The 17,311-nt window shown below is 36.0% G+C and overlaps 1 protein-coding gene across 5 annotated transcripts in view; it reads left to right on the forward strand.

Annotated features, from left to right (window-relative positions):
• svilb (supervillin b) overlaps window positions 1-17,311 on the forward strand; it is a 78,347-nt gene that overhangs the window by 16,675 nt on the left and 44,361 nt on the right. For 4 of the 5 annotated variants that reach the window (XM_073848071.1, XM_073848069.1, XM_073848070.1 and 1 more), the window contains exons 1-5: window positions 225-383; window positions 4,896-4,962; window positions 9,221-9,300; window positions 16,425-16,482; window positions 16,835-16,998. In XM_073848071.1, coding sequence (XP_073704172.1) covers window positions 326-383; window positions 4,896-4,962; window positions 9,221-9,300; window positions 16,425-16,482; window positions 16,835-16,998 — 427 coding nt within the window. In that variant the 5' untranslated portion in view covers window positions 225-325. Of the gene's footprint in view, window positions 1-224; window positions 384-4,895; window positions 4,963-9,220; window positions 9,301-16,424; window positions 16,483-16,834; window positions 16,999-17,311 lie in introns of those variants that run through there. The other variant, XM_073848073.1, reaches the window with a different exon arrangement.

Consider the following 17,311-nt stretch of genomic DNA (forward strand, 5'->3'; position numbering starts at 1 on the left):
CTCGTGTCATAAGTCCAGGAATCCACCGTGCTCCCACAATCCACTTTTATCATCCAGGCTAATTTCTGCCTGTAATCAGATTACTGCCTGTGAGCTGCCTTAGCACCTCTCTCTCTCTCTCTGTCTCTCTCTCTACCCTCCCATGTGTTTGCTTTAGCCCTCCAGTTTTGCCTCAGTGCATTTCCATCACACTGAGTCCATCCGTGGCGTTCCCTCTCTCTCTCTCTCTCTCTCTCTCTCTTGCTCTCTTTCCTCGTCTGTCAGAGTCTGCGATCAAGTCTGTCTGTCCTTTTTCTCTCTTTTCTTCTTTGCTTTTCATTCCAACATGTTCCAGAACCCGTGGATTGCTAACTATCTCAACCATGTCACTCAGTGTAGTCAAGGTAAGCATGGAACTCACTGTGTCTGGTTACTGTTACCAGACAGTGAGGTTGATTTATGGGGATTTGCGTAAAAGCAATTACCGGGTCATTGGTTGAATAGTTATTGTAACAAAAGGGGTCATGAAGTTGTTTGATTTATTAATGGATGGCTTTGTTTAAATCAATTTAGTGTTGTGTGATCCTGGAAGAAATATATATTTTTAAATACTAGTACAAATTAGAAGTATATTACGCTAGCTTTACTTTATTGATTAATTGACCAGAACAAGTCTGAATTCTTGTGCTAAAGGTTGCTGTGAACTTCAGAAGTGATTAGTGATAGTCCTGTCAGACTGATTTATCTGAATCAGCTGATGGCTGTTGCCAAATGGATCGAAGTGGTGATTTTGCCAGAAGTCAGTTTAGAAAAGTTACAGACAGTGTCAATGTCTCCTTGTCAACAGAGATTTGTGGGTACAAAGTATGCATTATTTGTTGTGGAAACTGAGAAAGTAAAGTAGGTGTTCAATTAAATTCAGGAACACTAATTTGTGTAATATTTATTTGCTATCATTATTTTGTATAATGTATATAAATGTATAGTTATATTGTCTGTCATCCACCCCGTTATGGCAAAAACTATCAACATCAACCAATGAGGAAAAATCTTTGTGATTTTGGACCACAAAATCAGTCATAAGGGTACATTTTTTTTTTTTTAAATAAATAAACTTTAAATTGAGTTATGGTTTGTTAGGATAGGACAATATTTGGCAGAGATGCAACTATTTGAAAATCTAGAATCTGAGGGTGTAAAAAAATCAAAATATTGAGAAAATCGCCTTTATAGTTGTCCAAATGAAGTTCTTAGCAATGCATATTAATCAAAAATTAAGTTTTAATATATTTATTGTACGAAATTTACAAAATATCTTCATAGAACATGATTTTTGCTTAATATCCTAATGATTTTTTGGCATAAAAGAAAAATTTATCATTTTAACCCATACAATGTATATTTGGCTATTGCTACAATTATACCGGTGCTCCCTAAGGCTATAAATTAATGCACATATAATTGCATATATATTCATATTCGTTCAACAACCAAAAAACATCTTGATAGACTGATCAACCAGTTATTCAGCCAGTATTTGTTCCTTTTGAGGTTATTGGCTTTAGCTGATCTGTGAGCATTGTGTAAAATTATTGGTCAAAAATTGATGGTGAGATTTTAAAAATACTTTTTATTTAGCAAGGTTACATTAATGCATTCTTCCAAACAAATTGTTCTGTTGAATCCTGTACAAAATGTATCACTATTTTTACAAAAATTTGAAGTCGCACAACTGTTTTCAACAATAATAATGGTAATAAATGTTTTTTGAGCAGCAAATCAGTATGTTATAATGATTTCTGAAGGATCATGTGACACTGAAGACTGAAGTAATGCTGCTGAAAATTCAGCTTTGCATCACAGGAATAAATTACATTCTAAAATATATGAAAACAAAAGTAATTTTAAATTATAATAAAATTTCTAAATACCTACTGTATTTTTAATCAAATAAATGCAGTCTTTGTGAGCATAAGATAGCAGTATCAACATCAGTGATTGAAAAACTTGTCATTCAGCCACTAAACCTAAATCAGGTCTCCTTGAAGTAGAACGGTAATAGCCTTTGGTATCTCAGTCTAAGACGTTTTGTGTGTTTAAAATCGTGACCTCTAGCTAAGCCTTATCTCTCCATTACAGCTGCCAAAGTTTCACAGTCGCAACTCATTCGATGCTGAATCTCTGTTGTGCCTGCAGCTGTCTCTCTGATTGTACTGTGTTCATCATGAATTGACCCTAGACACTGTGTGTCAACACCGTGTTAACATGTGTTAATGGCAGGAACTGATAATTGCTGTTTTGCTGTCTACACATCAGATCATAAAATCGTTCACCCAAACTTTGCTTAAAAGCAGTTTACTGGACATCCTTATTTCTGAGCTGTGAACTACGTGTGTTTTAAGGAACATGGAGCAGGGTCCTTTGAGCAGGGTCTATTTTTTACCCTCATCTCCCCAACTAGTATTTTTAGACAATGCCTTGTTCTTCTCGATAATTTGTGGCTGTCAGCATCCTGAAGTAATTCTCTGGCAACCCTAGGATGGAAACTCATCTACCAGACTTGATTTAAGTTAATTAGGATGTCTTCACACCCACATTGACTTTGTTCTTCTCAGCTTGTTCTTAAAGCGATCTCTTCCCAGCCCAGGTGCTCCATTTGGAGGGGGTACATTTATGAGGCAACCCATGCTGGAGGATGTTAAACACTGTAACTCAGACTATGTCTGTACGACAGATTTAAAAAAATATGATTTTGTCTAAATAGCCAAAACATGGAAACTGTCAAGACAGTCAAGATGGAATGTGTTTGACGTTTTTGTGGTTGTTGGCAACCGGTTGCATATTTCTGGTGAAATATTCCATTAAAATTTTTGTCTAAGATAAATTTGTATCTTGGGTTGCTTAACTTCACTGTAAGCAACATTAAATTACATTTAAGTACACAAAATGTTTCAAGTTGAGGTAGTAAATTCAGTTTGTGCTGTTAAAGGATTAGTTCACTTTCATAACAGATAATGTACAATATAATGTACAGATAATGTACTCACCCCCTTGTCATCCAAGATGTTCATGTCTTTCTTTCCTCAGTCGTAAAGAAATTGTTTTTTTTTTTTGAGGAAAACATTTCAGGATTTCTCTCTTTATAATGGATATTGATGGCACCCCGAAGTTTGAACTTCCGAAATGCAGTTTAAATGCAGCTTCAAAATGCTCTTAACGATCCCAGCCGAGGAGGAAGGGTCTTATCTAGCAAAACGATCGGTTGTTTTCGAAACAAATAGACAATTTATATACTTTTTAACCTCAAATGCTCGTCTTGTCTCGTCTCTGCGCAGTGAATGTGTAGTCAGTAGCATGTGGGTCAATGCAGTTAGGGGATGTCTAAAAACTCCCATCTCGTTTATGTCTTCAATGTCAAAATCGTCTTATGCTGTTTTTACCTTTTTTTTTGTAAAGGGAGTTTGAGTTTCTTTGTATGTTCACTTTGTAAACACTATGTTGGTACTTTTGCAGCGTCCTAAGGTGATTTTGAAGTTAGGGAAGAAAACGAGATGGGAGTTTTTAGACGTACCCTAACTGTATTTACCTGAATCACACAGACTTCGCATGCGCTGCGCAGAGATGAGACAAGACGAGCATTTGAGGTTAAAAAGTATATAAATTGTCAATTTGTTTCGAAAATAACCGATCGTTTCGCTAGATAAGACCCTTCCTCCTCGACTGGGATAGTTTAGAGCCTTTTGAAGCTGCATTTAAACTGCATTTCGGAAGTTCAAACTTTGGGGCGCCATCCATATCCATTTTAAAGAGAGAAATCCTGAAATGTTTTCCTAAAAAAAAAACAATTTCTTTACGACTGAGGAAAGAAAGACATGAACATCTTGGATGACAAGGGAGTGAGTACATTATCTGTGCATTGTTGATATGAAAGTGAACTAATCCTTTAAGGCCCATTCACATCAAGAATATATTCTGTAACAATAACTGTATTAGAATCAGACAATAATGTTGTTTTTATTGTAAGTGCATTGCAGTTTTGTCACTTTAAATGTTTAACCCTGGGCTGATGTTTAACTGGGCTCTGAGGGGGTTTTGGGGCCCTGGAAAAGTTTTGACATGCTCTGACATTTTTTTTAGCATCTTGAAAACACATTAATGATAACACTGTAATCAGCACAAACTGGGCTTAAATAATATTTGAGCAAAATTAATGTACATGTTTGTGATTTTGAGAAAACTACGTTAATGCTTGGTGCATGCATTAGTAATACACTAAAAAAAGGCCATAAAACACATATAGAACAATTGTTTACAAGACTTCTGAGAACTGAAGCCTAGAGCTTTTGCTTCAAAATGATGTAAAAATCATCTTGCTCACTCATTCACAGAAAACGATTGATTGATTTAACTTTTGTAAGACGTGATTTGTTCTAGAAAGGCAGTATGCGAGGTAGTGACAGTGGCCATGAATATTTAATATTTTAACTTTTAATGAATTGCTTTTAAAAAGTGTATGTTTAGTGACTTCAATTAATTTGACATCCTTTTTGATTAATAAAATATAATGTGAGCATTAAAATAGAGTCTGGAAAAATTAAAATGCAAAAATGGAAAAAAGAATGAAAAAAAAAAAGGAATTTGGCAAAAATGTAAACGGTTTTCAAATGGCCCTATTATCACTATTGTTGTGGTATGAACTCTCCTTATACACAAAATAAAATGTTTATAGTTGTCATTACAGTCATTGTTTTTGGTGAAAGTGCCTTTATGGTCTATTTTATTTGCATCTCTATAAACCAAGTTACGTCTTGAATAGATTTGGGGAATTGTCTAGTGAAAGATGGGTAAGCTAACATGTAACAGAATCTCAAAAACAAATGCACACTTTTAAGAGTTTGTCTTGTTTCTTTTTACAGGATTTGTCGGTGAAGCTTCTGCTAAGCTCTACAGCCCTGCACTACTAAAGAAAAGAGCAGCAGTAAGGTCAGAATCCATTCATCTCACATTTATGTTTTGACCCAAACTTTTTTCTTTGTTTTAAAGCTGATCCCTTTAGCTGGATTAAATACTGAATTAATCCCTTTATGTTCTTTAATACTTAGCACTAAGATGCTATTGAAAATCCTTTTAGAGTTTTGTGTGAAATGCTGCCACAGAAGAACCATTCTGGGTTCCCCAAAGGACCTTTTATTAAACAGTTCTTAAAAGAACAATTATTTCTTTAGTGTGACAAAAAGAACCTTTTTCCACTATGAAGAACCTTTTGTGCAATTAAAAGGTTCCATGGATGTTAAAGGTTCTTCTTGGAAGCATTGAATCCAATAAAGAACCTTCAGGACAGTTGATTGTGTTGCGTCATGCACATTTTGAGATAAATGAAAGGATAGATAACTGTGATTTAAGAATCAATATATTGTTGAAAGACATTGCTCTAAAAGGGAGGCGTAGTCTGCTGTTATCATCACAAACCCAGAGTGGGTATGTGTGGGTGTATGTGTGTTATCTTTTGTCATTTCCATTGGTTTAACTGTTAAAAGAGAAGAATGTGTTCTTGACATTTAATGTGTCCAAAATAAATCAAAACATCAGTCCTCCTGTGGCCTATAGCACATTTCAGTTTTTACCCAGGTAAGTTTGCATTTAGTTAGTTTTTGGACTCAAGAAGGTGGGTTGATTTTGAGTGTCGTCTGGGTTAGAGATCGCAAACCCAAACCTGACCAATCAGCTGTGAGTAAAGTGGCATATGTCTGATGCAATGAAGCCACTCTCCCGTATCTCTCCCTTCAAATTAAAGCAGTTTAGAGTAGAAGAAGAGTAGAAGAATTTCAGAGACAAAATGACCTTTTGCTGCTGATTATTTATTATATTCATATCATATGAATTATAATCATTCATGATTATATAATATTTAAAAATATATATTATATGAGCTAGCAATTAATATTACATTTGCATTTGAATTAATTTAATGTTGCCTTTTAAATAAGTTTCAATATATAATGGTTTTAAAATGACTAAACGATATGTATTTTCTTTTAAGCTCTTTGTGAAAGTATATAAATTATTCAGTTCTTTTGCATAGTCAGATATTTGATTTCTGCTGCCGCCTTAAATGTTTGCTGCAGCAGCAGTCTTTATTTCTGCCTTGTAAATGCATTTAAATTAATAATATTTCGAATAACGACATCTCTTTTTTTTTTTTCAACCGAGAAGTAACAAACTCTCGTTCAAACACTTGTCCACTTCACAGGGTGAGTAGATTAGCATAACGCCGCCCATATGTATATGGAAAGAAAGAACTTTTAGCTTTTTACCGGCTGTAGTAGTGTTGCAGCCGCTATGTTGTGGAGACGCAATGTGTTTCATTGCGAAAGTACTTTGTTTGGCCTTCCAAATGAGGACACTACTAGAAATCAGTGGTTAAGTTATATTTACAACACTGTTCTGGAACAGTTAAACGCAAATATTCGAGTGGGTGATGCGCATTTCACAGAGGACTGTTTCCTGAACTTGGGAGAATAGCTTACAATACCAGCTGTACACAAAGGGTTAAAGGAGTAGTTTACTTTCAGAACAAAATTTTACAGATAATGTACTCACCTCCTTGTCATCCAAGATGTTCATCTCTCTCTTTCTTCAGTCGTAAGGAAATTATGTTTTTTGAGTAAAACATTTCAGGGGCCCCCAAGTTTGAACCCAAAATGCCGTTTCAATGCAGCTTCAAAGGGCTCTAAACGATCCCAGCTGAAGAAAGAAGGGTCTTATCTAGCAAAACAATGGTTTATTTTCTAAAAACAAAATCAACAATTTATATACTTTTTAACCTTAAAAGCGTTTGAGATTAAAAAGTATATACGTTGTAAATGTTTTTAGAAAATAACCGATCATTTCACTAGATAAGACCCTTCTTCCTCAGCTGGCATCATTTAGAGCCCTTTGAAGCTGCATTTTGGAAGTTGGAAGAACTCGGGGGCACCATAGAAATCCATTTATATGGATAGAAATCCTGAAATGTTTTTCTCAAAAAACACCATTTCTTTACAACGGAAGAAAGAAAGACATGAACATCTTGGATGACAACGGGGTGAGTACATTATCTGTAAATTTTTGTTCTGAAAGTGAACTACTCCTTTAAGGCTATAAAGTGGGGCAATTCCAATGTTGCAAGGACAGTCTGCACTTCTGACTGACAGCCTGTAAGTACGTTTTCATATTTAAAAAGTTTGCTACTGACTATTTAAATGTAAGTTTTGAGCAGTGTAGAGTAGTGCTTGTTGTTTCTCGTTCTACGACCGCAAATGCAGACATGGTTATGAGTCATTATAATCAGTAGTTATGTCCCCACTGGATGCAACAAATGCCTTGTTTATAATGGGTTGCTTGTTTCTGTCTCGTCGTGCCGAGAAACGGCATGGTAAGGGGCGTAACATTTCCATCACACGCTTGAGGTATTCAGCCAATTACAACACATCGGATAGCTGGCCAATCAGAGAACACATCGGTTTCCATCATGATGAGTTTTGTAAAGTTTTGTAAAAAAAGAAAAGTGTTTCAAAAAGGCGAGGCAGAGAGGAGCAGCAATAACGTACAGTATGTGGAAAATGTTTTTTGAACCTCAAACTGCATAAACGCATTGCATTACAACAAATATACAAAATAATGCTCTTTTAGCAACATCATATGACCCCTTCAATTCTGATTGGTTTGAACATGTTACAGTTAGGTTTTATTAAAGGAGTAGTTTACTTTCAGAACAAGAATTTACAGATGATGTACTCACCCCCTTGTCATCCAAGATGTTCATGTCTTACTTTCTTCAGTTGTAAAGAAATGGTGTTTTTTAAAGAAAACATTTCAGGATTTCTCTCCATATAATGGACTTCTATGGTGCCCCCAAGTTTGAACTTCCAAAATGCAGTTTAAATGCAGCTTCAAAGGACTCTAAATGATCCCAGCCGAGAAAGAAGGAAACAATCGGTTATTTTCTAAAATATTTACAACTTTTATATGTTTTAATCTCAAACGCTCGTCTTGCCGAGCTAGACGTATATAAATAGTAATTTTTTTTTTTTTTTTTTTTTTTTTTAGAAAAATAACCCATCATTTTGCTAGATAAGACTTTTTTTCCTGTGCTGTGATCGTTTAGAGCCCTTTGAAGCTGCATTTTGGAAGTTCAAACTCAGTCAGGGGCACCATAGAAATCCTGAAATATTTTACTTTTAGGAAACATAATTTCCTTACGACTGAAGAAAGACAGACATGAACATCTTGGATGACAACGGGGTGAGTACATTATCTGTACATTTTTGTTCTGAAAATGAACTACTCCTTTAAGTGGTGATGAAGTAGTTTGAAGTTTTTTGACCACATTGCAGTAGCATATTATTTGCCACTGTACACTTATAAACTATTTAATCATGTTTCTAAGTTAATTAGCGGTGCAATGAAGTATATCAAGTGGAGAAAATGACTTGGAATCTTTACTATTATTATAAATTATTGAAAATTGAATCCAACCCAAAGTTGTTATGGCCATTGCACTTTGATGTGTTTCATGTTCAATGATTCAGTTGTACAGAGTCAATTATTCCTCCTTTCATCATTTCCCTATCGGGCATGTCTGAAAAGTTTCTGTGAATGCAGTCTAAACCTGTTTAAGCTCTCATTAGAGGTTCTGCTGCCCTGCTTATGAGATCGTTGTGCATACCAGCATGCGTAGCGAAGGGTGTGCTGTAAACAGGAGTAATTGGAGTGTGCTGTTTGGGCTGGCAGGACTGGTACCATGGTGAAGGGGAACTCTAGATGTATAAATACCTTAACGGCTAATCTATTCCTGTGGTCAGATTCAAGTAAACGTTCAAGATCCTCACTGCTAATTTGGCTTAAAATGTCACATGGGAACATGTTGGTAAGGTTGCTCTTGACCTGCCAGTGTAGAATTTTGGAGGCACTCTGTGCCAAATCCGATTTTTCTAAGGGTGTGCAGAGATTAGGAGTCAACATATTGAATCGGGTTAGAGTCGTGGCCAACAGGTAGCATGAATACTGTGGTTTCGCCAAGTAGGACATGTTCTTAGGTCAACATCCTTGTTGATCCTAGAATAACATGCCTATTAACCAATCGGATTTTAGAGTTGGGGGTTCCAGTCTCCATTCAGTAAGTGCCAGAAAGACCAAGTCTATTGACATTTACTAAAACACTATTGTTTTGAATCATGTCCTCTCTTTCTATGCCTTACAGCTTTGGTGTGGATGACAGGACATCATTGGTTAAAAGTACAACAGAAATTGATGCAAACATCCTTGCTGTACTTCCCAAAGGTGAGAAATGCTAATGTATTAAAAAGTTGAAGGACAATGATAGTGGGTTTATTTTCCCCCTGAAGGATTGTTTCACTTCCAGATTAAAAAAAAAAATCTGGATAATTTGCTCACCACCATTTCATCCAAGATGTTCATGTCTCTATTTCTTCAGTCAAAAAGAAATTAAGGTTTTTGAGGAGAACATTCCAGGATTTTTCTCCATAAATTGTACTGCAATGGTGGCCAATGGGTTGAAGGTCCAAAATGCAGTTTCAGTGCAGCTTCAAAGGGCTCTTAACGATCCCAGACAAGGAATAATGGTCTTATCTTGCGAAACTATCAGTGACTTCTAAAAAAAAAAAAAAATGTATATAGTTTTTAATCACAAATGCGCATCTTGCACTAGGCTGACTTTACGCATTACGTGCTCATGTTGGAAAGTACCGAGCCAGTGTTTACAAAGCGAACATACAAAGAAAGTCAATGCCGTTTACAAAAAAAGGTAAATCAATGATGTTGGACATTTTTGAATTGGAGAAGAAAATGAGATGGAGTGTTTTGCCCTACCCTGCCTTTTTAAACTTAAGTACACAGACGAAGATGTAGTGAACAACGGTCAAAATGGCATTCCAAGGATCAGTTTATGGCAGGCCCCCTTCTCTAACTGCCAGGGTGGAGGGAGATGTGCCACACTGTGATTGGATTTTGGTTGAGGAACATAAACAAATGTTCAGAAACATCAGATAAGATGCCAAGACAACTACCAGACACCTCTAACAGAACAGGAAGGGAGACCTTCTGCAACCGCAACCACCTAAGAGAGAACTTCTCATTGGACTACGGGTTGACCCTCTCCAATCCTAAGGTTTGGGAATGACTGCCATTAAAATTCCTTCAGAACTCTGGATGCGACAGCAGTGGCCGAAACAAAGAAGGCCACAAATATCCATCCAAATCCATTCATACATATGCTTGGAGACCTTAAATTGATGTAAACTGCAACAGATTCACTTCACCCTTTGATAAAGTACAGTGTATGTTGATGGCCATTGACTGTTAACCCAACAGTTCACGGAAGCAGGCCTATTAACATATTATGATATGAACAAGTGATTGTTCAACAGTTTCCTATCATGTTTGGACTCTTTTTGCTCCTCATAATGTGGGTAACAATTTGAAAGAGGTTTGGTAAAGAAATGCTGCATTGGCTAAATTGTAAAGATACTGTTACACTCTTAAAAAGGATGTGTTAAAAACAACACAGCCTGTGTTGTTTCTTAACACACCTTTGTGTCTAGTTAAGGACAACACATTTTGTGTTAGTTTTAACTCAACTAGTGTGTTATTCCAGCTAACACAGAAAATGTGTTGATTTTTTCTACACACTATTGTGTTATAAATACACAATTTGTGTCAATTATGTGTTATTTTTTACCAAATTTTTGTATGCAATAAAGACACTGCAAACTAATGTATAGTTTAAACACAATTTATTAAACCTGCTACTAACAATTACATAACTCAAAAAGGTTAAAAAAGAGAGGTAAACAATCAATTCAGTCATTTCAACATATAATTGTTCCTTGAGTGAAAAGTTGTTAATGGTTTATAAAGTTTGTACTTTTAAAAAAAAATGGTATTTGACAACCTCTTAAGCATTAATCGTTTTATTTACATATTTTTATCAGCATACAAGTGATGGTGAGGGTCGTGAGATGAAGTCTCTCGTTTGTCTCTGTCATGTCAGTAACTGCCACAAGCACTTCAGGAGTGTCTTCCAGTCAAAGCTGCAAGAGTAAAATAAAGATACTTTTGTTATTTATAGGCTACACATAGCGAATATTGTAAAATAGCGATAGCTAAAAAGGCCAGAAAAGCTTTAGCATTAGAGATTATGTTAGCGTTTTAGGGCAATTTGCACAATACATGTCACAATGAAGCTGTTCATTTTCAAAGAGAAAGACGCGACGAAGGAATGCATTTTCTCATTAGCACTACAACGTGTCAATGATGAATTAAAAGCGATTCTGTTCACAATTAATCCGACAAAAGAAACTATAAAGCTTGTTAAAATAAGCTCCCACCGTCGTGATGTGCCACAGACGCAGGCGCAGCTCGCATCGGCATTCGTGAGGCAATTTTACCAAGTATATATGTGCCAAATGTCCCTCGACCGTCTCCAAACGATCACAAAAGACATTTTAAAAACGTATAATGGCAAATACAAACATTTCTTACCTTCACACATCGAAGTTATGTCCTGACGATGAAAACTTGCAGCACGAGGAAATTAGCTTGTCTCAGTAGAATAACGGCTCATGAAGTGAGGCAAGCAGCAATGTGATTGGCTGATATTTAACACATATTGTGTTGGACACACTGTGTTGAATATTTTCTTTTTTCTTTTTCGTTTTTAACACACATTTAACACAAAGTAACACAAAATGTGCTAAAATAGACATAACACAAACAATGTGTAAAAAATTAACACATCCATTTTGAGAGTGTAGTGTTGCTTTCGTCAACGAAAATTATGACTAAATATCATCGTCAACGAACCTTTATCACATGACGAAAACGAGACGAAACGACGGTCATGTGACGATGACTAATAAAATGTAGGTCCCACTTTATATTAAGTGTCCCTAATACCTGTGAAGTTACATGGTAACTAGATCTGTACGTAGCATGTAACTACAGTGTATGTACACATTGGTACATTGTATCTACAGCTCTAATACTGGTGTAATTACACATATGTAACAACTCACTAAATAGCATTTGTAAGTACAAATGTGTAACAGGACATTGGTAACAACACTTTTTTCACTTCTGGAAGTACACATGTGTAACAAGAATTATGTAACTACATTTTGTAACAACAATATGTACTTACAGAAGTTTTTACATTTCCACACAGTCTTCAATACTGTAGTTACCAGGTTGGGATACCCTGAAACATTATTGAAATCGTGATGATTCCTATGTAGGCTACATATAATTTTTGTATTCATGTATTTGTGAACACTGAATTAGAATTAAAGTATCAATTTGTAATACCAGTGTACTTACATGGTAACTCCTCAGGAACTGTCTACTTAATATAAAGTGTAAAATGGTCACAACTTACATAGTAATATATCAAATGTAAACATCTGTGGAACACTTTAATATCAGTGTACTTACATGATAACTCCTCAGGAACTATCTACTTAATATAAAGTGTAAAATGGTCACAACTTACAGAGTAATATATCAAATGTAAACCTCTGTGCAACACTTTAATTTCAGTGTACTTACATGATAACTCCTCAGGGACTGTCTACTTAATATAAAGTGTAAAATGGTCCAGCCTGGTCTCATTGTTTATACGTTGGTATTTATACGTATTTTTAGATGCACAATTTAGATGTATTTCAACGTTTAAAACGTACAAATAGCTACGTATGTTTTGCTAAAAACGTAAAATATTTACGTATCTTTCATTTCATTAAATATTCGTATCAATGCCTTTTTATCATTTTATTAATACGCGATTTATATTTTTAGCCCCCTTAACCTACCCCCAAACCTAAAGCTACCCATTTTATAGCAAATATAAAAGGATATAAATCGTAACTGACAACAATATATGCAGGGAAATTATCATTTTTACTAACAATATAGCATAAAAATAGTTTTATAGTCACTAATCACACTCCTACCTCTAAACCTAATGTTAACCATATCTCTCTCAGTACAGTAATAATAAAAAAAACACGACAGACAAAAAATTGCAATTACAATAATTTATTTAATGCAAAAATATCAACAGCCATACCAAAAAGTAATCCAAATGACGATGCTTTTGCAGCCGCAGTCCTCTCTGGCAGAATACAGTAGGTTTGTTTGAGGTGCAGAGCGGAATTAAAGTTATTATTCGCTGAAATATTATCCAGATTATTTTCCTGATCCTCTCCGTAAATGCGGCCAAAGAGTATGCGCCCGCGCAACATTCAAACCAAACACATATCACCAGAAACACGGCATGTCGTAAACTGTGACGAATGCTGGCGAGAGCCAATGAGAGCTCGATTTTCCTGCCGTAAAAACTGCCGTTTCCTGACGCGGTTGTATTTGAATTCGTAAAATAAAGATAAAGATTTGAATTTGGGCATGTTCCTCGCAATGGTATGGATTCTGAAGATCTTATAGCGCACAAATAAAATTGTTTCATTTTATAATTATGATGCGTGTTCGGTGTATTTTATGGTTTTATTGTTAGTCGCAGGGATGTCAGAAAACGCCTGCTGTGTCCCACCGCTACAAACGAAGTTAATATTACATAAATGGTTAAACGATTGTAGAAATGTTATTTATTTTAAAGGTTTAAAGTGTAGTCTTGTTAAACATTATGCTTACATATGCTTGGAATAGAGTTGGCAACAGAAATCACACAGAACAGGATGGAAAGTTATAATTTCATATTAAGTAAACTATTTAATAATGCATTTGAAAACACAGTTTATATATTACTCTGTAGGTTGTGAGCATTTTACACTTTATATTAAGTAGACAGTTCCTGAGGAGTTATCATGTAAGTACACTGAAATTAAAGTGTTGCACAGAGGTTTACATTTGATATATTACTCTAAGTTGTGACCATTTTACACTTTATATTAAGTAGACAGTTCCTGAGGAGTTACCATGTAAGTACACTGGTATTACAAATTGATACTTTAATTCTAATTCAGTGTTCACAAATACATGAATACAAAAATTATATGTAGCCTACATAGGAATCATCACGATTTCAATAATGTTTCCGGGCATTCCAAACCGGTAACTGCAGTATTGAAGGCTGTGTGGAAGTGTAAAAACTTCTGTAAGTACATATTGTTGTTACAAAATGTAGTTACATAATTCTTGTTACACATGTGTACTTCCAGAAGTGAAAAAAGTGTTGTTACCAATGTCCTGTTACACATTTGTACTTACAAATGCTATTCAGTGAGTTGTTACATGTGTGTAATTACACCAGTATTAGAGCTGTAGATACAATGTACCAATGTGTACATACACTGTAGTTACATGCTACGTACAGATCTAGTTACCATGTAACTTCACAGGTATTAGGGACACTTAATATAAAGTGGGACCAAAATGTATAATGCAATATCGTTGACGAATAAAAACAAGACTAAATGTGGTTTACAAAATAAAAACTATGCTAAAATGTCTCTTAATTTTCGGCGACGAAAACGAGACGAAACAAAATGTTATAACGTTAGATTGATTAGCGCATACCCAGTAGCCAGAGCTTTATCACTTCTAGCCTAAACCGCAGGCGACGTCACTCCCTCAAGCCACACTCGCGGAATTATCTAGAAGACGACTACAAACAAAGTTAAGTTTGACACAGAGAAAGGGACCAATGGCTGGTCAGCTGTGGTTCGTCTTTGGGAGAAAAAGAAGAAACGACTCATACATTTTTTCCTACTTTTTAGTAGTGATGGGAAAATGAAGCTTTTCGAAGCACCAAAGCGTTCCCCTCAACTGTATCTTAAAAGCTTCGTTACTCAAAGCTTTTCAACATGTTGTACACTAATGACATCTTGTGGTCAAAGGTGGAAACTAAACTACTAAACGACTAAAACTTGACGAAAATAGTCATGGGTAATTCTGACTAAAATAAGACTAAAATGCTCAGACTTTAGTCGACTAAAACTTGACTAGACTAAAAAGAGTATGAACGTGACTAAAACAAATAAAAACTAAAATGACAGCTTCACACAAAGACTAGACTAAAACTAAAATTAAAATCGGCTGCCAAAAACAACACTAGATGCTGTCTAACTTTATACTCTACTATATGCAAATGAGTTCCACACTAGGGCGGGTAACACCATGGCCACCTCAGACACAAGTGGCCAATCACATTCCTGGAATGGAGAGGCGCTAGATTCCAATCTCCTCCTCATCAGAAAGAGATAAAGGTACCCTCCGAAAAGACACTCCTTGTACTGTGTCTAAGTCCCGTAAGGGAAGAGACATTAACAGCTACACTGTTCTGAGTCTGAGCCCCGCAAGGTTAAGACATTAGCAGATACAAGGTCGTGAGTTTCTGGCCTGACGAGGAAAGAGACTCCAAGACAGCTAAGGTTCCACTCAGCTCTTGAGTAAACCTTCTATATTGAATTTGGCTGCCCTTCAGTTGCAAAGGACCCAGCAGTGACGGACCCCGTCTGACTCCTGCCACTCCGAAAGCAGCGCAGCCCAGTCCGCAAAGGACCTCCACATTGGCAGACACTGCCTTGAACATACAGCTCCTCAACAATGCAGCCCTGCTGCAAAGGACCCTGTGAGAATCCATCTGACCCAGCTGCCTGGTCCATGCTCTAAAGACCACCTTGGCACAACAGAAGTTCAGCATCCTCCTGGTCAGCGCATCGACGGCTATTGGAACGCAACTCTGTGGTTTATCACTAGTTGTTGTATTTACTCTTGCATATCTATTGTTAATAAATTTCATTAATCTTATTCTGATTGTGTTTTCATTGTGTTGATGATTCAAGGCTCTACTAGCTAGCTAAACCACCAAACTTTCAGATAAATCAGTTGACCAACTCCTTCCAGGGGGCAAATCTCAAATTATTGAACCTATTGCCAAATTAGCAGTCCTTGAGTGATACACTGAACCCAGCGAGGTGGGAATTGGTCATCTGATATACTCACAACTGCACCTTGAGTGACGTGTGACCTAAAAATCACAGCGTCATTGGTGACGTGAGCCCCGTTTACTACAAAGAACTAACCATGTGTAACCTTTCCAATGGTGTGGTTCAAAGTGTAAATTTGTAATTTTTTTTAGAAAATTGACGATCGTTTCAGTTGATGAGATTCTTATTCCTTGGCTGGTATTGTGTAGAGCCCTTTGAAGCTGCATTGAAATTGCAGTTTGGACCTTCTACCTGTTGGCCACCATTGAAATCCACTATTTGGAGAAAAATCCATAAAAAGTCATTTCTTTTTGACTGAAGAAAGAAATACATGGAACATCTTGGTGAGTAAATAATCAGGGATTTTTTTATATTCTAGAATTGAACTAATCCTTAAAAGAAGTTGGATATGTACTAAAACACCTAAACACTGTTGTATTTTAGTTTCAGAGCTAAGGAAGCAATTTGAAACCACTATCAGAGGTGATCCAGAAATGAACAGGTATATTTGGTTTCACAAGTTTTCTATGCATATTAGAATTAATATGGCAGTCCTAAAGCTCAAACTGTTGAACATTGCAGGTCATGGGTTCGATTCCCATGGAATACATGAACAGCTCAAATGTATAATTTTGCCATTTTGGAAGGAATTGTTTGTAAAATACATAAAAGTAGATGTAAAATGGCTTTTGAAAACTCAACTTTTGAACTACTCACTTGTAGTCAGTGTTGAGAAATGTTACATTTGAAAATAGAATGCTACATTTAAAAAAATAAATAAATAAAATTACATTACGAAAAGCGATGTCAAGGTTTGGCTCTCTGCATATAATGGCTTCTTTTTTTTAATCCAGGAAAGAGAGAATTGCACGAAGGTTGGAGGGGATTGAGACTGATGTTCCAGCTGCTCTTACTGTAAGCATGCAACACACAGCTGGCCTGGTAACCAACCGACTACTGGAGGAGGACACACCGCGTTATACACGTGCTTCAGATCCTAGCGATCCAGGCATTGTGGGTAGGTCACCACAGTTTATTTTTGTAAGCAGACAATACATAGTGCACAGCTAAGGCAGGAGTCACTATTACTTTTCGTTATACTATTATTCCGACAAACCTCTTTAAAGCATTAGTTCACTTCTAGAATAAAAATTAACTGATATTTTACTCACTTCCATGTCATCCAAGATATGCGTGTCTTTCTTTCTTCAGTTAAAAAGAAATTAAGGTTTTTGAGGAAAACATTTCAGGATTTTTCTCTATATAGTGGATTTTAATGGGGATCCAATGGGTTGAAGGTCCAAATTGCAGTTTCAGTGCAGCTTCAAAGG

Source organism: Garra rufa, chromosome 10 (genome assembly GCF_049309525.1).
Source record: "Garra rufa chromosome 10, GarRuf1.0, whole genome shotgun sequence".
Classification (NCBI taxonomy): Eukaryota; Metazoa; Chordata; class Actinopteri; order Cypriniformes; family Cyprinidae; genus Garra; species Garra rufa.